Source organism: Gopherus evgoodei, chromosome 4 (assembly GCF_007399415.2).
Source record: "Gopherus evgoodei ecotype Sinaloan lineage chromosome 4, rGopEvg1_v1.p, whole genome shotgun sequence".
NCBI lineage: Eukaryota > Metazoa > Chordata > Testudines > Testudinidae > Gopherus > Gopherus evgoodei.
The window spans coordinates 65,248,143-65,269,174 of NC_044325.1; the positions used below are offsets into that span (position 1 = coordinate 65,248,143).

Consider the following 21,032-nt stretch of genomic DNA (forward strand, 5'->3'; position numbering starts at 1 on the left):
CCAGGCAAAGCAGTGCTCCACTCCAAAGTCCTGAGCAGTCTGGGAATTACTTAATACTTTTTTTTTTCTTTTCTTTTTTTTTTTTAAACCATGAGGAGACTTAAAAAAATAATCCTCTTGACTTGAAACCCAGCTAGTGGTTACTTAAAAAATTTAACTCCCCAGCATCCTCTGGCCTTTGCCTGTTGGTCTTGCCTTTGAAACAGAAAATAGGTTTCCCTGTGTGATGCTGTGTATGCTGGCACCAGGTGGTCGGAGTTCCCAGGCATGTCAAAACAGCAGGTCGGTGGGGGCAGGAGGACATGCTTATGTTGGCAGCAGAAAGTATCAAATCACTAAGGAAAATAATAATAAAGCTGTCACTAAAAAGCAAATGTCTTGAGATCCAAGTCAACAATCAGCCCCTGATTGAACAGGGAAAGGACTGGTGGACGGGGAAAGCACAGCTGCCGAACCAGAGTGTGATGGGAGCTTGGTTCACAATCTTCTGGGCAGGGGCTATGTTTCCCTCTGTGTTGGGAAATTGCCTGCCATATTTTGGGTGCTGCTGCTGCAATCCAAATAATAACAACAATAATAGTGCCTGCATTGTTGCCAGCTGGAATGTCTTTTGCTGTGGTTTGGTGGGATCATGGAAGGTATTAAAATGTGTCATTCTCTCTATCACTCATTGTAATCTCTCCTTTCCTCCTCTGCCTCATTTGCCATCCCTCAATCCAAGCACAGCGAGGGCAGGCACTAAGCAAGCTTCTCCACACAGCTTTGAAATGGCATCTCCATCTTAACTTGTATGCACAGCTGCTGCAGTAGTCACTGACCTCGCTTGAACAGAACCTGTAAAGCAGACTAGGGCCACGTGTAGCAAGGGCAAGTGCTGGATGCACTTCTCCAGGCAGCTTTGCCAATGCCTCTCAATCCTGATTAATCTGTAAACATCAATCCCGGGCTTCCCCTGAGAAGCTTGCCAATAGTACTGCATTATGTTTTGGGTGTGAGATGTGGACAAATGGTCATTGGGGACAAAGGGCCTACTCCTCTCTTGCCCTTCCCCTGGTGTAGTCATTTACCCCAGTGCAAAGGGATATAAAATGCCTCCATTCTGATTTAGTAGCATTTGACGTGCACTTTATCCTCATTTCGCACTGGGGTTAATGGCAACCTACGGTGTAAGGCAAGGGACAATTAGGCCCTAAATTGACAATACAAAACTCTGTTTACTCCTGGCCCAAACTGGATTCCTACCCTAGCTTGAAGCTGATTATTATTATTTGGATTGTGACAGTGCCCCAGGGTCCTGATGAAGATCAGGGCCCCATTTTCCAGGCATGGTCCTTGCCCCAAAGAGCTCCCAAACAGTGAGTGCCACAAACAGTAGGAGGCACAGGGTGGGGAAGAAGGCCGAGGTTAACAATAATGAGATGGCAACCATGACGAGAGAGCTGCCAGCTTAGCGTTTTGATCTCCTTCCCAAGGTCCCTCTCTCTCCTTTTGTTGTGCTGCAAAGTGCTGATATGGGCTCATCTACATTCCTCTCCCTTTTATAATGGATGATTGACACATTAATTACACTAAAATCCACCTGCTATTGGTTGGCCCTCAGTTGCACATATAGCGTGAGCTGGATGTCAGACATAACCATGATTTTCCTTGTGGTTGAAGCTGGACTCTACAGCAGTTTGTGTTGCTTTCTTTGTCTTGCCTTGGCTGATATCCAGGTATTAACCAGAGCACGGTTTTCTCCTGTGAAGCCCACAACGTAAAGGGATTGTCTTCTTCTCGGGCAGCCACTGTTCGGATTAAAGGTGAGAGAGCCCCAGCGGAGAAGAATTGGGAGTGGGGGAGGAGGGAGGAGAAGCTGTTGCTGACATGCCTTAGAACCAAGCTGAGAGGAGCCCTCAGCAGATGGAACAACACGCTGTGCTGTAATGGCTGCGTGCTGCTTGATATGCAGGCCCATACCCCAGCACTGAAATTGGCAATTGAAAACAAACCGCAGCTGGGTCAGGAGTGGAAACATGATGTCAGATAGCAGATTTTCCCCTTAAAGGAGAGAGTCAGGGCAGCAGAGTTGTTAACAAGAGATGTGGCTAGACGTAATCTAAAGTGTAAATGGGGAAATAGTCCCTTTCTGGAGATAGATGGGTCTCTTTGAAGCTGAAGATGCCTTTTCCTTTTGTGCCAATGCACTGGCCTCTCATTAGCTGCTGAAAAGAGAGAGGCCAAAGTCAGAGATCACCAGGGGCCATTAAAATCAACAGATTGACACTGATTTTATGGATTTCTGTGTTCTATACCCTTTAAAATCTCATTTAAAATAAATAATTTCTAACTCTTCTGTGAATATCTGTCATTCTGTGAATCCCTGAGCCCTTGTCATGTTTTCTTTTCAGACAGACTGAAACAATAGAGACCCAGGAGTGGCAGCTTTCCCCCTTCGTCTTAGGTCCTGTCTGCCCTTGAGTTTTTGGTTGTGTTTGAACATGTGTTAACTGTGCAGTTGTAAATTCTAGTATAGACATGTCACAAACATTTGTTCCAGGCTGCAGCCTAAAGTTCAATGCAACTAAGAGCAGATGTTTGAGTCTATACTAGAATTTACGATTGTTGTAGTTAATGTGTTAAAATATCCCTTAAATCCAACTATAGACCATACCCTGCATGGGGTGTTTTTTTCTTTATTAACACTCGTATCTGCAAGATCCAGGCCAAGAATGCAACACTTTGTTCTGTTGTGATTTATGACTGACTTAGAAAGCATTTCGTCTTGTCAGCTTAAGGGCTTGTTTACATGGGGAAATTAACTGGAATAACTAATGCAGAATAGGTATTCCACAATAGCTCTTCTAGAACAGTTCCGCCGTTGGACATTCGGATTCCAGAATAATAGTGCCTTTTTCCTGCGTAGCTCACTCTGCAAAGCTATTGTGCTATACATTCACCTCCTATCTTCACCTGAAATAACTTTTTCAAGTTGTAGACAATCCATAAATAAAGAAAACTTTTTAAAAAAGTTGACATCTTTAACAGTAAATTACCATGTAATTAATTAGGCTGGGTAGAGACTAGCACATATTCTTAATGGATCTAGAGTTCTCATATATTTCATAATAATTATACTTTGCCACAATATAGCACCTCCTAGCCAAGGTTCTCAGAATGCTTCACAATCAGAAATCAATGAATGAATCCCCACAACACCCCTGTGAGGAAGGCATTGTTCACATTTTATTAATGGGGAGATCAAGGCACAAGAGAGATCCATAGAAAGAACCTAGATTTTTAGACTTCTAGTCCTGTGCTTTAGCCACATGTGTCCTAGCTGGTATTCTTCACAAATATGCCTAAGAAAATTGCAGTAAAGTGAAGGAAGCGGGGAAGCTTTAAAAAAGCCCAGTGTCTACAGATCTGATTTTGCTCCCATTGAGACACTGGCAAAACTCATAGACTCTAGGACTAGAAGGGACCTCGAGAGGTCATCGAGTCCAGTCCCCTGCCCTCATGGCAGGACCAAATACTGTCTAGACCATCCCTAATAGACATTTATCTAACCTACTCTTAAATATCTCCAGAGATGGAGATTCCACAACTTCCCTAGGCAACCTATTCCAGTGTTTAACTACTCTGACAGTTAGGAACTTTTTCCTAATGTCCAACCTAAATCTCCCTTGCTGCAGTTTAAGCCCATTGCTTCTTGTTCTATCATTGGAGGCTAAGGTGAACAAGTTTTCTCCCTCCTCCTGATGACACCCTTTTAGATACCTGAAAACTGCTATCATGTCCCCTCTCAGTCTTCTCTTTTCCAAACTAAACAAACCCAATTGTTTCAGCCTTCCTTCATAGGTCATGTTCTCAAGACCTTTAATCATTCTTGTTGCTCTTCTCTGGACCCTCTCCAATTTCTCCACATCTTTCTTGAAATGCGGTGCCCAGAACTGGACACAATACTCCAGTTGAGGCCTAACTAGCGCAGAGTAAAGCGGAAGAATGACTTCTCGTGTCATTTACAACACACCTGTTAATGCATCCCAGAATCATGTTTGCTTTTTTTGCAACAGTATCACACTGTTGACTCATATTAAGCTTATGGTCCACTGTGACCCCTAGATCTCTTTCTGCCATACTCCTTCCTAGACAGTCTCTTCCCATTCTGTATGTGTGAAACTGATTGTTCCGTCCTAAGTGGAGCACTTTGCATTTATCTTTATTGAACTTCATCCTGTTTACCTCAGACCATTTCTCCAATTTGTCCAGATCATTTTGAATTTTGACCCTGTCCTCCAAAGCAGTTGCAATCCCTCCCAGTTTAGTATCATCTGCAAACTTAATAAGCGTACTTTCTATGCCAACATCTAAATCGTTGATGAAGATATTGAACAGAGCCGGTCCCAAAACAGACCCCTGCGGAACCCCACTTGTTATACCTTTCCAGCAGGATTGGGAGCCATTAATAACTACTCTCTGAGTACGGTTATCCAGCCAGTTATGCACCCACCTTATAGTAGCCCCATCTAAATTGTACTTTCCTAGTTTATCTATAAGAATATAATGCGAGACCGTATCAAATGCCTTACTAAAGTCTAGGTATATCACATCCACCGCTTCTCCCTTATCCACAAGGCTTGTTATCCTATCAAAGAATGCTATCAGATTAGTTTGACACGATTTGTTCTTTACAAATCCATGCTGGCTATTCCCTATCACCTTACCACCTTCCAAGTGTTTGCAGATGATTTCTTTAATTACTTGCTCCATTATCTTCCCTGGCACAGAAGTTAAACTAACTGGTCTGTAGTTTCCTGGGTTGTTTTTATTTCCCTTTTTATAGATGGGCACTATATTTGCTCTTTTCCAGTCTTTTGGAATCTCCCCTGTCTCCCACGATTTCCCAAAGATAATAGCTAGAGGCTCAGATACCTCCTCTATTAACTCCTTGAGTATTCTAGGATGCATTTCATCAGGCCCTGGTGACTTGCAGGCATCTAACTTTTCTAAGTGATTTTTTACATGCTCTTTTTTTATTTTATCTTCTAAACCTACCCTCTTCCCGTAAGCATTCACTATATTAGACATTCCTTCAGACTTCTCAGTGAGGACTGAAACAAAGAAGTCATTAAGCATCTCTGCCATTTCCAAGTCTCCCGTTACTGTTTCCCCCTCCTCACTGAGCAGTGGGCCTACCCTGTCCTTGGTCTTCCTCTTGCTTCTAATGTATTGATAAAAAGTCTTCTTGTTTCCCTTTATTCCCATAGCTAGTTTGAGCTCATTTTGTGCCTTTGCCTTTCTAATCTTGCCTCTGCATTCCTGTGTTATTTGCCTATATTCGTCCTTGGTAATCTGACCTAGTTTCCATTTTTTATATGACGCCTTTTTATTTTGTAGGTCACGCAAGATCTCGTGGTTAAGCCAAGGTGGTCTTTTGCCACATTTTCTATCTTTCCTAACCATCGGAATAGCTTGCTTTTGGGCCCTTAATAGCATACCTTTGAAAAACTGCCAACTCTCCTCAGTTGTTTTTCCCCTCAGTCTTGATTCCCATGGGACCTTACCTATCAGCTCTCTGAGCTTACCAAAATCCACCTTCCTGAAATCCATTGTCTCTATTTTGCTGTACTCCCTTCTACCCTTCCTTAGAATTGCAAACTCTATGATTTCATGATCACTTTCACCCAAGCTTCCTTCTACTTTCAAATTCTCAACGAGTTCCTCCCTATTTGTTAAAATCAAGTCTAGAACAGCTTCCCCCCAGTAGCTTTTTCAACTTTCTGAAATAAAACATTGTCTGCAATGCAGTCCAGGAATTTATTGGATAGTCTGTGCCCAGCAGTGTTATTTTCCCAACATATATCTGGATAGTTGAAGTCCCCCATCACCACCAAATCTTGGGCTTTGGATGATTTTGTTAGTTGTTTGTTTGAAAAAAGCCTCATCCACCTCTTCCACCTGATTAGGTGGCCTGTAGTAGACTCCCAGCACGACATCACCCGTATTTTTTACCCCTTTTAGCCTAACCCAGAGACTCTCAACACTTCCATCTCCTATGTCCATCTCTACCTCAGTCCAAGCGTGTACATTTTTAATATATAAGGCAACACCTCCTCCCTTTTTCCCCTGTCTATCCTTCCTGAGCAAACTATACCCATCCACATCAACATTCCAGTCGTGTGTATTATCCTACCAAGTTTCAGTAATGCCAACAAGTCATAGCTGTATTTATTTATTAGCACTTCCAGTTCTTCCTGCTTATTACCCATACTTCTGGCATTTGTATATAGGCATCTAAGATACTGGTTTGATCTTGCCTCCCAGCTTAGCCCTGACCCTCCTTTCTCTCTGCCATTATAGCCCATGCTCCCTCCTGTTTCCGACCCATCTCCTAGGTCTTGTTCCCCACTTACCTGTGGGGTTTGCTCACCTGTCCCCGTCGAACCTAGTTTAAAGCCCTCCTTACTAGGTTAGCCAGTCTGTGTGCAAATAAGGCCTTTCCCCTCCTCGAAAGGTGAACGCCATCTGTGCCTAGCAGTCCTTCCTCGAATAGCATCCCGTGGTCGAGGAAGCCAAAGCCCTCCTGGCTACACCATCTTCGCAGCCAGGCATTCACCTCCACGATGCATCTGTCTCTGCCTGGGCCCCTACCTTCGACAGGAAGAATCGAAGAGAATACCACCTGCGCTCCAAACTCCTTAACCCGTATTCCCAGAGCCCTGTAGTCACTCTTGATCTGCTCAGTGTCACACCTCACAGTATCATTTGTGCCCACATGGATGAGTAGCATGGGGTAGTAGTCAGAAGGCTTCAGTGGCTGGAAGAGCAGAATTGAGGGGGCTCATTTAGCCTTGATCCTGCAAACACACGTATGCTTTACTCTAAGAATGTGAGTAGTCCCATTGGCTTCCATGGGGTTACTCAAATGAGCAGAGGAAAGCACATGTATAGGGGCAGGATTGGGGCCTTACAGTTTCACAGATGTAGAGGCTGGTGGGGACTCTGGCATCTCTCCCCAGTTTATTACTGATTCTTTTCATCTGTGGCTCCAGGGACAAACATTTTTGATGGGACATTTACAAACACTTTCTTCCTATTATTGTCATTATGTGTTCGCCATAGAGCCGTCAATGTGCTAGGTACGTTCTAAACAGAAAATTGCGGTTATTGTAGCATCTGCAGGCCCCACTTAAGTTCAAGGACCCATTGTTCTAGGCAGTCTACAAACACACAGTAAGAAGCTATGTCTTCACTGCAGATTTAACTTCAGTTATCTACTCTTCCAAGTTATTCCCCTCTAGTTAGCTCAGCTCACAAGAAAGCAGCCACCCTGCCAAGTAACACTCCAGCTGCTGTGTTCACACTGGTACTACCTATGGACTTTTTGGAACATAGTCCATGGTTCTTAGCACTGCAGTAAACTGAGCCGCTCTATTAATTTTATCCCAGTAAGTGTGGGAGAACTTGTTTGCCCTTTCTGGACACACAGGGGAATTGTGGGAAGGCATTGGAGGACTAGTGCCACTCGAGTGGCGTTACCTACATCCATGCTACAGAGTTGTGCTCACTAGAGTTTCAGTCTGTATCCTGTGAAATAACAGCCAACTTGAGTTAAAAGCACCACCACGCTGGAGTTAAGGATTTGTGTGTGTGTGGACAGGACTCGAGTTCGGGGCAACATTTGACTTATAATTCGATTTAGGTTTGCAGTGAAGACAAGCCCAGAGTCGGTTCTTGCCCCAAAGAGATTACAGCCTAAATAGCCAAGACACAGAGCTGGGAGACACTAAAAATGATCATCCCCTTTATCACAGGGAAACCAAAACCCAGAGATGTGTGTGATTTATTCTGACTCACACAGGAAGTCTATAGAAAGGCTGAGAACTGAACGGAGATCTCCTGATTCCCCGTCCATGGTCTTAACCACCAGAGAGTCCCTTTTCTCCAGGAGTCCCAGTCTCAGCCCTGGAACCTGTAGCTAGTTATAGAATGATGAAGGCTTGCTCACTATTGGAAAGAAGCGGACATTCAGCTCCAGTGTATGGCACCCTCTGTCACAGCCCTCAGTGTCAGAGGTATGTGGGAGAGGGCTGGGCAGGACTAGGGTGTGCTGCACTTCAGCTGTGGCTTGGCCTCTTGGGGGCTGTTGCAGCCAAGCATAAATAAGAGTAGACCTGAAGCTCCTTCAACAGATGCAAGTGGTACCATGAGACTCTGGCAGGGCCGAGAATGAGGCAGGTGTAAAGGTGATTTAAAGTCACCTTTCCTACTCCTCTCGCCACTGGCCACAGCCTGGGAGAAATGGGGATGTCTCCAGGAGCGCCGCCAGCTTTTTTGGCGCCCTAGGAGGTGGAAGATTCCACCCTCAAAATGCCACCCCCGACAGAGGCGGCGGAAGGTTAAAATACTAACGTTGACTGGGGCGGCCGAAGACCCGGCTGCTGCGGTCGCCGCCCCCCAAGTGTTAGTACCCTAGGCGACCGTGACTGTTAGTACCCTGGCCCTGGATGTCTCTGGCTGATAATCTGAGACATACCCCTGCCCTAAGGACTTTAAAGTCTGTGAGACAGGACACATGAAATCACCCCAGTAGAGGGTGATATGGAGACGAGTGTATAGGAGAACAAGGGAGATGTAGATTTTAAGAAGGGATCTGTAGGTGAGAGAGGCACTTGCCAGGCATGAAGTTAGTGTTTGGATGCAGCATGAATGGAGAGACAAAGCCAGCTGTGGGAGAAGAGGACGAGGGGATGCTAAAGGGCAAGGCTTGGGAAAGACAAATGGAATGAGAGGGAGATTAGGATTAAATGGGTGGAGAGAAAGTGCAGGGGACTGAAAGTGAGGACAAGGAGCTTGCATTAATGCATTAAAAGACTGGAAGCCAATGAAAAGATTTAGGTGAATGGGCAGAGTGACATAGTAAGAACTGGGTAGCGAAGCTCCATTCATGCCTTGTTATGGGGGGAAGGACAGTCATGTTAATCTACTAGTCTGGGGGGCATGGTTTTGTTCCCAGCTTTGCCACTAACTTGGAGTCTGACCTTGGGCAAATCATTTAACCGCTCCATGCCTCAGTTTCCCTATCATAAAATAGGATGTCTTGTGGGCCAGTAACCATAAGCCTGGGATTGTCAACTCAAGTTCCATTTGAAAATGTTTGAGAGAAAAGTCTGGAACAACCACCATGTGTTTGCATATAGCTTTAATAACCAAACAGTGAATAAGTTCACCATTGAGCAGGAATTAGAATAGCATGAGCAAGCCCATCTGGCAGCTCTCAGGGGCCATCTCCAAAGGCCTGACTTCAGTGGCCTCAAGGTCAGAGGCAGTGGGTTGCTAGGACTAGAGGGGGTTCAGCTGTCCCAAATCTATTATCTGAGCCATCCGTCACACCTGCCCAGATCGGCAGGCAAAGCCCCATTACTGATGGTGCTATAGCCAGGAAGAAGGCAGAGTGGAGCATTGCAGGGGGAGGGCATGATGGGGGGAGGGCCCCACTTGTCCACAGATGCGCACATCAAGTGACGCTGTGGTGGGCTTCTCTGGATCTGTGAGCAGTGAGCACCAATGGGCCAGAGCAGGGAGCTGGGCTCAGCCCCGTGGGAAAGCAGCCGCTGCTGCAGGGTGAATGTGGGCCAGGCTCAGCATCCCCAAAGAATATTTTCAACCACCACCTGTGTTCAAGCCCCAAATCCCCAGACTGTATCCTCTGCCTATATCCATGTGAGCTTCTGCTCAGTTCTGTGTATATTAAAGTTTCCTTGTTCTTTTTCTGTAGCCATGCCTCTCCCCCCTTTCAACGTGACCATAACCCGAGTCACCAGCAGCAATGCCAGCATGACGTGGGTCCCAGGATTTGATGGCCGGTCCCCCCTTCATTCTTGCACAGTTCAGGTATGGCCCCTCGGGACTCTCCTCTGGCCTGCATGCACAATGGGATCCCTCTGATTGGTCTTGCAGCAAGGCCATCCTTCACACCTGAATCTTCTGTGGAGCATTAGAATTTGTAGGCCAGTCCTTTCAAACTTGGGAGCCTACTCTGGATCTTGGCACCGAAACACGTGGCCTGATTTTCAGAGGTGCTGAGCTCCTGTCACTCCAGTTGAAAACCATGGAAATTTTAGGCACTCAGCACCTCTCACAATCAGTCCACTTACATCTGTGCCTAGCTTTAAGTATCCAGGTTTGCAACATTTGGCCCTGGTGTTACTTGGAAGCTGAGCCATATGTTTGGTGCCAGTGTGCCAAGCAGAGAGACACAATCAATCCTACAACAACTCAGGCCAGTCAAACTAGGCTCATTCCCTCAGCTTGTGCATCTTTTAGGTATGAATACTGGGCAGTGTTCACACAGCCCCCTTTGACATCCCTCTCCTGTCACAGCTTGATGTGAGCTTCAGTGGAATCACCGTGTGATGCTGAGACACTTTCACTGGGAGGAGGGGATTAGAAGCACAAACGTAAACCTGGAGCACAGATGAAGCATATACTAACCTGCTTTCTCTCCTGTCCCCTTTGGGGAGGGGCAAGGAAGTTGGAAAGTCCATGCTCTGATGCTTATTCCATTTTATAAATAAAATAAATCATCATTGCAGAGACATTTCCTTTCCACCCCCCCGCCCCGGCAGAAATTGTGCCTGGATGTACGTAGCTTTCTGTATCTCTGGTAGTATTTTGTTGCTGCTACTGTTTGCAGTTCGAAATGAATTTCTTCCTATGCTTTGCAAGGCTGAGTTAGCCCCAGTTGGTACAACCCATTCTTCCTGGTGTACATGCTCATCAGCCTCAACAATGCCAATCTTTCTGGGGTTTCAGCTCCTCGAGGGGAGAGAGAGGCAGAAAGGGAGCAGAATCAAAACAGCTCAGATTCCATCCGCTCACCAAGCTTTAGCATTTCTTAAGCCTCCCAGCCCTTTCTGTGCCCATGTTTGTATCTCAGATCCGGTGAACTGAACAATAATACGTCCTTTACAGAAAATCGTTAGACCGAGGGAGCTGGGGTTCCCGCAGTGGTTTTGGCACCGGCGAGCTCATGTTTCATTTTCCCTCCCTCCTCACCCCACAACTCTGATTTTGTGCGAGCTATTGACCCACATTTCCATGTGAAAATGCATGCCTCTGGCTCCCCGTGAATGAATGATTGTCCTCCTGCTAGGAGGGTGCAGAAAGGGGGGCACATTGGCTCTGGTTCTTGGGCACCTTGGATACACTATGGATCAGTGCACCCTTGGCTCAGATGGGCAGGGAGCTTCTCATAGGAAAGGCTAAACTAGTGCCACTTCTCCTCACTTCCAATGCAAGAGATATTTCAGAGGGCGGGGTGGGAAACGAATGCAGCTGCTCTAACTCTCCAGAAGCATAAGCAGAACGACAGAATTTAAACATAAAAGTCTGCTAACTCCCACCCAGCTCAGGATGACATTGGCTGGCAACAGGAACAACAAGTCAGCCTATTATATACTGTACACAACCGGAGTGTCATTATTATTAGCAAAACAAATTAATGGATCAAAATGAGGTGGAGGGCTGTTACATTCGTAGTGGAGATAAAGTTAGCAAAGATGTTTTCCCTTTGTCCTGGGCTCAGTCCCCAGGTTCGCTGCTGACTCATGGTGCATGTGTTTGAGTAAGATGTGCTGAGCTGGAGCTGCCCAGTGGAGTCCGACTAGTCTTAGGCCCTCAGGGAGTGCTTGTGTTGAACCTGTCTGCCTACAAAAGAGACACAGTGAGGGTAAATGGGATCCAAAATTCAGGTCTGGTAAAACTTCATTTTTAGAGAAACTAAGGCCTGTAGTAATAACGCCAAGGTTCTTTTTCTTTTTAATTCCAGTCGAAAGCTTTTTGGTTTTGAAAGAAAAGTGCTTTTTCTGCAGCGTTTGCAACCCAAAGACTGTAGCATTGTGCTAATGCAAGAGATCCTGAAAGTGACATTGATTAGAAACTGACCGTGAACAAGAAGGGAGCTGACTGGTCTGTTTTCTTTATCTAAGCTTAGAGAAATGCAAAAAGTCAACAAGCAGCGTCAGTAGCATAAAGTACATTTCCATTTTAAAAATGCCTTTCACTTTTAATAATCCAATTGTGATTTGTAATGCAGGTGAGGAAACATTTTTAAATGTGGGGCCAGAGCATCAGGTGGGATAAATCATTGTACTTGCATTGAAGTCAGTGGAAGGGATGGCCCATGATTTTTAATTTGACAGCATCCCTTTGAATACGGTATTATACTGCTGATTCAGCATTTGTTGCTACTTGGTCCTGAACTGGTTCAGAAATTAGCCATTTGCATGAAACAAATGCCCCATTGTACAGCATGGTCTTGTTGTTCACTCTGTTTATCCTAATATATCTGCCTGCTTTTCCTCATAAAACAGGTTTCTGAGTCACCCGAAGATCACGAAGGCTCTACAGAAGTTGTCCCTGTCCCTCCTTTTACCTGTGGTTTACCAGGATTAAAGCACTCCACTAATTATAGTGTGCGGCTTCAGTGCACTAATGAGATGGGCACCTCCCCTTTCACAGACTGGGTTTATTTTCAGACCCTAGAGATAGGTAAGCAGATGTCAGACAGAGGTTGGAAAAGTTAAAAGAAGTGTTACTATATAACGAGTCTGTTCTGATCGGGGGTGGGGGGAGAAGCTCGGGACAAACCATTGATAAATTTCATTGAACTCCTCACTGAGTCAGAAAGACAAGGAACCTATAGGTCATCCTTTTGGGAATCCACTCTGAAGTCTCCTAAAGTCCTGCTCCTATTATTTGTCTTACTGTGAGTGATGCTATTGTCAGAAAAATGATTGTAAACAGGATATTTTGGGGAGATGGTTCCATATTTATTCTCACCCACTAGTTTCCAGATCATATATGCAAGTTTATAAGTCAAATGTAAAAGCTACAAACCCCGCTTAGGATCTGAAAATAAAATCAGTATACAGGGCCAAAGGTACATCTGGTGACTCATTGCTGGTGTAAGTTCATGGAATCACACCAGGGATGAATTTGGCCCATTCATTCTGCTTCTTACATCATCCCCAGTAATAAAAATTCTGCAGTTGGAAAATGGCTGGCAACACTGATGGGCAAAACAGAATGGAAACTAACTCACCCCCTCTCCTCATAGCTGTATTAGCTGGGCAGGCCTAGCAGGCTTAACAGCTTTCTTGTGGAGTTCCCTTTGTGCTGGTGGAAGATATGTTGAGCCAGTGTGTAGGCATAGGGCTACTGTTTGCATGTGCCTGTGCTCTGGTGGATCTCTGAGAGCCATTTGACCCTTAAGAGTGGGGGGTAGGGTAGAGATCTGAAAGGGAGAGTGGGCTAACCCCCTGCTTCTTCTGTAGGAGTGAGGAGGTTGGGGCAAACCCCAAACTGCCCAATGGAAGAATTGAAAGCAAACGTAGAGAAAAGAACCTTGCAGAGACTTTTATTTTTCTCCCCGTTCTCTCTCCTTTGGATTTTCCTCTGAGAGCGGGTGAGCTGAGCCTTTTGGTGACTCCTGCGCCTTGGGGGACAGAAGTTCTTGTTCTGCAGTGCAATTGACTGGGTATCATCCTTTGTCTCCAGCTCCAGGCAGCACTCCACAAAACATCCATGTGATCCAGAGAGACACTAGCCTGGTTCTGGAGTGGGAAGGAGTGGCTCTGGACATGCTGAAAGAAAATCTACTGGGATACAGGCTGGAGTGGAGTCAGGATAATGTCACGCAGGTAGCATATCCAGACATCAACCCTGGGGAGATTGACGGTGACTCCTTCAGGACAGAGTTATGTAATGTTCAAATTGAGTCTTCTAGACCACGCTGCCTGTCCTGTGTGCTGTTGTCGCTGGGTTGGATCCTCAGCTGGTGTAAATCAGCATTGCTCCCTTGGTCTCAGCAGAGCTCCTCTGATTTACACCAGCTGAGGATCTGGCCAAATTCTGCATTTTCCCATTCATATCAATTAAATACCATCAGTAAATCCGTGAACACAGTCACTTGAAATTAATGGGAGTTCTGGGTGTTCAAAATCTGTAGTATCAGGGGTGTGTGTGCGTGCGCCCATGCATGCATAATCACACACAGTGGCTGCATCGCAAGGCAAGCAGTCCCTTGGATTGAACACTTCTTATATGTAAGATGGACTGTGCTTAGCTATCACAGCAATGGGTACAGGGCACTGGAGAATCAAGTCCTGAAGCATTTGAAAATGGAAAGTGATGTGTAAGTGCAAAGTATGATTACAATGTCCATATTTCCACATTTCCTTGGGCCCCCACTATGTCCACTTTGCACCCCAGAGCTTTTCTACCGAGACAGCTGGGGATTCTTATCACCCCTACAAGCCCTCCTCTCCCCACTTGCCCCCCGACAGCATATGCCAGTGCATGGCTGAATGCACTGGGCACTAGTGATCCCCAGCAGCATAACTACCTCTAGAAGGCCAGAGTAACTTAGCGCAGCCCTGAACTCTGATGCACATTGAGGCCTAAACCAGTTCTCAGCTGCTCCCTGCATCAGAGACGCATGAAGGAAAACCACCCCCCTTGCCCTCTTAATGTCCTACACCAAGCAGTTTAGCCAGTGTGTTGGATCTGGGCCTTCTATTTTCTGGGGCTTGTTTATTTTTCTGGTTGCCAGTGATACAGTAGTATTAACAACTGCAAATTACGTGAAAGGGGTTTAAAATCCTTTATTTCATTCAGTGATTAAGGGAGTTTAAAGGGAACTGCCAAGGGTCTGGACCCTAAGTTTGAATATCCCTGGTATCTGCTTTTGAAATTTATGTGATTCTTTATGGGGGTTTCCCACTTCCATACAAATGCTTTGGCAGTGACTCCGTAATGATGAGCAAGCCTGCAATAATGGACAAAGGGAGGGAATCACACATGCATCAATTTCACACCAGTACAGGTCCACTGACTTTGGTGGAATTCTTCCTGAATTATATCAGTGGGAGAGGAAAATCAGGCCCAATATTGGTAGCCAAAAAGATTCAAGGCTCTATTCTAAGTGATGCATGTAAAAATTATCTTAAAAATTATAGCAAATATCTTGGGCATGTCCTCCTCAGTGAAACTTGGCTATGGATGCTGGATTGTGATTGGAATTTGGCAACACATTAAAACAAATGGAATTAATTTTTCTGATTAAACTGGCAGTGGCTTTGCAGCGTGTTACAGCAGCTGTATGTCTTTGAAGCAGGAGGAACTGTGTATTCGAAAAGGACAGAAGAATACATTTCTGTAGCCACTTTCATCTGAAGACCTCAAAGCATTCATTAATTAAGCCTCGCAACATTCTTATGAGCTAGAATGATATTAGTGTTAGCCATTTTAGAGATGGGGAAGCTAGAACACAGAGGAGATGAAACCTAAGGTCAAACAGCCAGTCAGTGACAGAAACAGGAGGCGAACCCAGGAGTCCTGACTCCAGGACTTGCTCTAATATCTGGACACAATGATCTATTTTAATAATAATAAAAAAAGCACAGTTTTCCCCTGATTCCTTTGAGTACAGTTTACTACTTGTTCTTGTCTGCTTTCAGGGGGAAATGACAGTGCAAGAGACAAAAGCCAATCTTACGACATGGAATCCCCAGAAAGACCTTATAATCCGAGTGTGCTTACTGAACGCCGCTGGCTGTGGACCCTGGAGTGATGCCTTAGTGGTTGCTGCCCAGGAGGTTGTAGGTGAGTAGCAGGATGATTTGAGTTTATTTTTGCTCTGGCAATGTTCTCTCATAAGGTGGGAAACAGCACTTGCTGCTGGTACCACCATATCTCGCTGGCCCAGTGCCTTTCAGTGCACACAGCTGACCAGGCAGCATGGCTACATACACAGTACATTTCATTGAAGAAAACAGAATTTAAATACCCTTTAAAGATCTGGCATGAGCAGAACAATTCCCACCTGCTCTGTCTTCTTTAGCTGATGCCGCAGTGGGTAGCTCATGGAGGGAGGAGGGAGATACAATTCAAGAGATAAAGGCCAGGGCCTCATTCTCTTCTCGCTTAGGCTGTGTCCACACACATTTGCCCTGATTTAGTGAAAGCAGTGCAGTCCCCCATGTGGAGTCTCTTCTCTGGGTTTAGTTTAAACCAAAATCATCCAGGTTTAAATCGAGTCCCCACACAGCCTTTTGCACAGACTTAACTAAATCAGTTTAAAATCACACCTTATATTAAACTGGAGCAACCCTGCATGTAGACACGTCCTTATACTGGAGTAAATCGGGGGTTATTTCACTGGAGTCAGTGGGCCAGGCCTGCAGCTAGTATACACCAGCATGTCAGTGGAATGGAGCGATGCCAGTTTATACCAGCTGAGGACATGGTACTGTGGAGTTACAGTGGTGCAACTGGGAGAAAGCTCGGGCACAATGACCATGCTGGGTCAGATCAGTGGTCCATCTCGCCCAGTCTCCTGTCGTCCAACAGTGGCCAGAGCCAGGTGCATCAAAGGGAATGAACAAAACAGGGCAATTTCGAGAGATCCGTCCCCTGTTGCCCAGTTCCAGGCTTTGGCAGCCAGAGGTTTAGGGACATTCAGAGCATGGGGTTGTGTCCCTGGCTATATTGCCTAATAATAACTGATAGACCTGTCCTCTCCATTTGCTTTCACCATGTGTGATCCTCTACTCCTAGGCAAAGGCCCTCAGTCTGAATGCAGGGGAGAATCTACCCCAGTGAGTGCAAAAGGGCTGCAAAACACTGAAGCTGAGATATGGAAGCACTTTTCCGCTGTGTTGCATTTCACATAAATTATTTTGGAGGTGCAGGGCAGTGGGCACTCAGGCCCTATTTCATCCTTGTGAATTATTTTTTACTGTGTTTGCTTTGAATGTGGTAGTTTTTACTGACCCTTACCCCGTATGCTGTTTCAGTGTCACTTTTTATAGTTCATTTCCTGCATTAAAAATCAACTCTTGGCTGGGTTTCATTTAAAAATACAATGAATTGTGTAGCTCTGGCGGTCATGAAAGTAACAGACTAATAACATTGGGGCAAATCCTGAATTCCAAGGGAAATCCTACCTCTCCCATCCCTCGTTCCATACTGATTCTGATGACATATGGCCTTCCATGCTTGATGATGATGATGATGATATTATTTATTTATTTATTTATTTGCAAATCAGAATTGGGGCCCCACTGATTTTCAATGAGATTTAGACTCCTAAATGCCTTCACTTTTGGAAGTGGGACTTAGCTGTCTAAATCACTTGGGTCTTGCAATGTTGACCGAGCAAAGCCCAAAAAATACCTTTCAAAATCTGAGCCTTACAGTCTAAATAGACAAGACAGACAAAGGTCAGGAGGAAAGAATGTGGCATATATACAAGTGATCAGGATTTCTATTCTATTTTATATAAGTTCTTAGATTGCGCTCCTGACCATAGCATCTGAGCTCCTTCTAGTCATGCATTAAGCAGCATGACTAACATCTGTCATGAGTTGTTTGTCCTCTCATTCTCTCAACCAGGGGAGAAATGTGTGCTGTGGAGCATCTTATCTTGGTAGGAATTGGGGGAGCGGGTGTTTTTGTTTTTAAAATATACATGTTGCAATGTATTTATAGTAGAGAAGACAAGGTCAAAGAAATGCAACTTACACTTAGTTCTTGGGGGAGTTCATTCCATCGTCCTGAGGTGGCCCCCAAGAAAGTTCTGTCTCCTACATAGATGAGCTTTACCCTTATTATTGAGAGTTTTACTGGGCCAGAGAAGTGAAATTGTCAACCACAGTCTTTATCCCAGAACTCCAGGTGGTCTTTCAGAAACTGGGCCCAAGCTATGAAGCTCCTTGAAAATAAGGACCAAGACCTTGAACTTGATTTGAAATTCTGTGGGAAACCAGTGTGGAGAACGGAATACAGATCTGAAGAAGCCTGTGTCGCTGAGGAGATGCGCTGCAGCATTCTGTACTAGCTGGCGTTTCCTAAATGCTGAAGGCTTTGTGCCCAGATATATCAGATAGCTGTAGTGCAGCTGAGAGGTGATGAAGGTGTGAATAATTGAGGCCAAGTCATGGTTCATCAGGATGTGATAGAGTCTCCGAGCCAACTGGAGAAGATAGAAAGTGTTATGCACAGATGCTGCTATGTGAGTGCTTAGCATCTGTGAGGAATCCAAGAGTACTCCTAAACTACCAACTAAACTGGCCAATTTTGTGGAGCCTGCACTGTGGATGCAAAATTTTCAAAGCACTTTCCTCTTCTGACCAGCATCACCTGTGTCTTGCTCAGGTTCCACTTCAACCAGCTGTTCTTCATCCATGAGATGATCTCATCCAAGCACTGGTCCACCGTGGCAGTAGCAGTGTGGTTGTATGTGGTAAAGGATAGGTAGAGATATGGTGAAGGATAGGTAGAGTTGTGTGTCATCTGCATATTGCTGGCATTTGAGTCTGTATCATCTGAACCATTCACCTAATGGCTGCATGCAGATGGTGAAAAGGAGCAGAGAAGAGAATTGATCCTTGTGAGATTCCAAGTTCTTCACAAGTGATGGAAGTGCAGTTTTCCATCACTACTCTTCGGGTATGTCCCTCCAGAAGGACTCGGACTAATTTTGTACATTACTTTGGACCCCTACCAACTCTCTCATGCAAGACAGCACAATCTTATTGTTAAAAGCATTGAATGCTGCAGAGAGGTCCAGGAGAATGAGAATGGATATCTGCTTCTGTCCACTGACAGGAGGAGATCATCCATTAGTGCCACTAAAGCAGTTGCAGTTCCATGTCCTCGCATGAATCCAGATTTTGCCAGGTCTGTGACATGAGTTCCAGATAGAGGAGCTTGTATTTGGCTTTTGGATGAAGGATGAAAGCAGTGCTGCCAGGAAGATGGGTGGCACGTGTCCTGTTTGCACCATGTTTATTTTTTCCATTTGGTTTGGGATTTATTTTGTCTTGTTTTAATGATATACCCTGGTGTGAGCTGGGGAATGGGTAAGGGAGGGGTTAATAGGGGCCTAGGTGTGGGAAAAGAAAGGGCAGTATGTAGGGGGACCGATGGAGGGCAGAGACTCACAATGTGTTGGAGCCGGGAGATGAAGAAAACAACAAACCAGAAGGGAAGAAAAATGTCCAGCATCAGGATGTGAGGTGGTGGGGAGAGTCTCCCTGAAGGTTCCAAAAGCTTCAGAATTGCTGTTGCTGCTCCCAGCTCCTGTTGGGGAGAGGAGGCTCTTTGCTCTCAAAGGGCCAACTTCACTTGTGGTTTCTTTCTTCCCCCGCCCATGTGACTAAGGTTTGTGGGAGAAGCATGAGACCTGGTGCTCTGGGTGAGAGGGTGGACTGAGGTATGGGGGGAGTGGTGGGGAGAGCCCAGCCAGGTTTCACCAACTACCGCCCTCTCTGTTGCTGCTAATGATGCTTTTGATGATTAAGTCAGCCACGTAGCCCTCTAAAGCCCCATGCTTGCAGCGAGGTCAGCAGTGGTGGTCATCTGTGCCACGCAGCGGTCATGACAGGATTGGCGCCTAGGCCTTCAACATAGGGCTTAGGTGGGACTGAAGGGCTGGCTCCCCGCACAGGGTGAGTGTTAGGTAGCGTCCCCTGCGTGTCTTTCCCAGGGCAGCCACAACGAGAAAATCACCTTCAAGAACTGGAAAATGTGACTGGAAAATCACTGAAACTGGCAGGGGCCTCTGGGGCAGGTGTTGTGCCTGAAGCAGTGTTTAGCCCATTCTCATTCGCTGACTAGATTTCCAGGGGATGATGTCCTTTTAAATTGGAATAAGATCACTATAAAAGAACAAAACAGGTTTTTGTTTGTTTTTGTCTCAAAAATTTCTTTTTTTAAAAAAAAATCTCTGGACTTATGCTTGTTATGGCCGAGAGTTGGCCCATGACCAAGGGCACAAAAGCAGGGAAATATGGTTATTTATAGAAATGCTGACAGGCCCTAAACTATAGAACTGCAGAACTAATGTCATTTTGTTCCAGGCTGTGCCTTTGAGAAAAGAAAAGCGGCTGACTTTCCAAAAATAGCTAGTTGGCACTGGATACACTTTGCGTGGGTGCTCTGTGTGCAAAATGCCAAGAGTGGGTCATTAACATCTCCCTGGGCTGTGCTAGGGGCGGCTAAGCTTATAAAAACTTTGAATCGTGTCATATGGCAGAGAGCCAGTTGGAGCTCTGCTTTCTACACATAGGAATCTCTTGCTTTGATAGAAGCACCTGACACAAATTCTGCAGAGACATGGGCAGAATGATCTAATAGGTTTTCTATCTCTAATGTTTATGATCATGTTCTCAGGGGGACCCTTAGGATGTACTCTTTGTACATCCTTGGGGTGAAAGAACTGCAAAGCTAATAAAAACCAGTGCTCTCATAACACCAGAATGCATCTAAATGCGCACGTTAGCAAATATATAATTCTGCCTCACACAGTACTGTCAGTAAGACACCTTCCACAGACAGAGACATGGGCTGCAGAGTGAGGAGCTGACACAATCCGTGCCAGCCAATATTAGGGTGGGAGGAGTCAGAGCAGCCAGCTTCAGCGGTGTTACTGAGCATGCTCAGTCTGTGTGAACATGCTCAGTACAAGCCAAGTAGCAAATCTAGGGTGACATGACCCCGCATGCCCCCTCCACATGCGCCACCTCTGGTGAGGAGACAACTCTTGCTATCTTTACTCAGGCTGCAATGCTTCCCTCTAGTTCAACAGGAAGAAGGGATGTAAATGGGAACAACTGGAGTGGGGTCCAGTAGCTCTAGGACACGCACTTCCCTTCCCTTCAACCCTATGGATAAATTGTGCAGTTGACACTACTTGGTTCATGAGGGGTTAGAGCTAAGGGGATGGTCACTCTGCAGCACTAATCCCTTCCATCATGCACAGAAGTCAGACAGGGCTGGTACATGGTGGTTCACCATTCCAGTATGTCTCTGCTCATCCTAGAAGTTTCTGTAGAATTTAGTTTTCCTTTAAAAAACAAAAACAAAACAAAAAAGGAAGGAAGTTTCTAGCCTTTCTGGTTTTGAAGGAGACTTTCTGCACGTGACCCAAAGTGATGCCTTCAAACAGACTGAAACAATAGCTTTGAGAGAGCTGTGAACTGCCC

At 45.5% G+C, this 21,032-nt stretch overlaps 1 protein-coding gene across 6 annotated transcripts in view; it reads left to right on the plus strand.

Moving 5' to 3' along the window:
* Positions 1 to 21,032, plus strand: part of TYRO3 (TYRO3 protein tyrosine kinase) — a 68,706-nt gene that overhangs the window by 22,669 nt on the left and 25,005 nt on the right. For 5 of the 6 annotated variants that reach the window (XM_030559533.1, XM_030559535.1, XM_030559532.1 and 2 more), the window contains 5 exons: positions 1,716 to 1,802; positions 9,761 to 9,876; positions 12,357 to 12,534; positions 13,543 to 13,685; positions 15,504 to 15,648. In XM_030559533.1, the coding sequence (XP_030415393.1) occupies positions 1,716 to 1,802; positions 9,761 to 9,876; positions 12,357 to 12,534; positions 13,543 to 13,685; positions 15,504 to 15,648 (669 nt within the window). The remainder of the gene's footprint in view (positions 1 to 1,715; positions 1,803 to 9,760; positions 9,877 to 12,356; positions 12,535 to 13,542; positions 13,686 to 15,503; positions 15,649 to 21,032) is intronic. The other variant, XM_030559534.1, reaches the window with a different exon arrangement.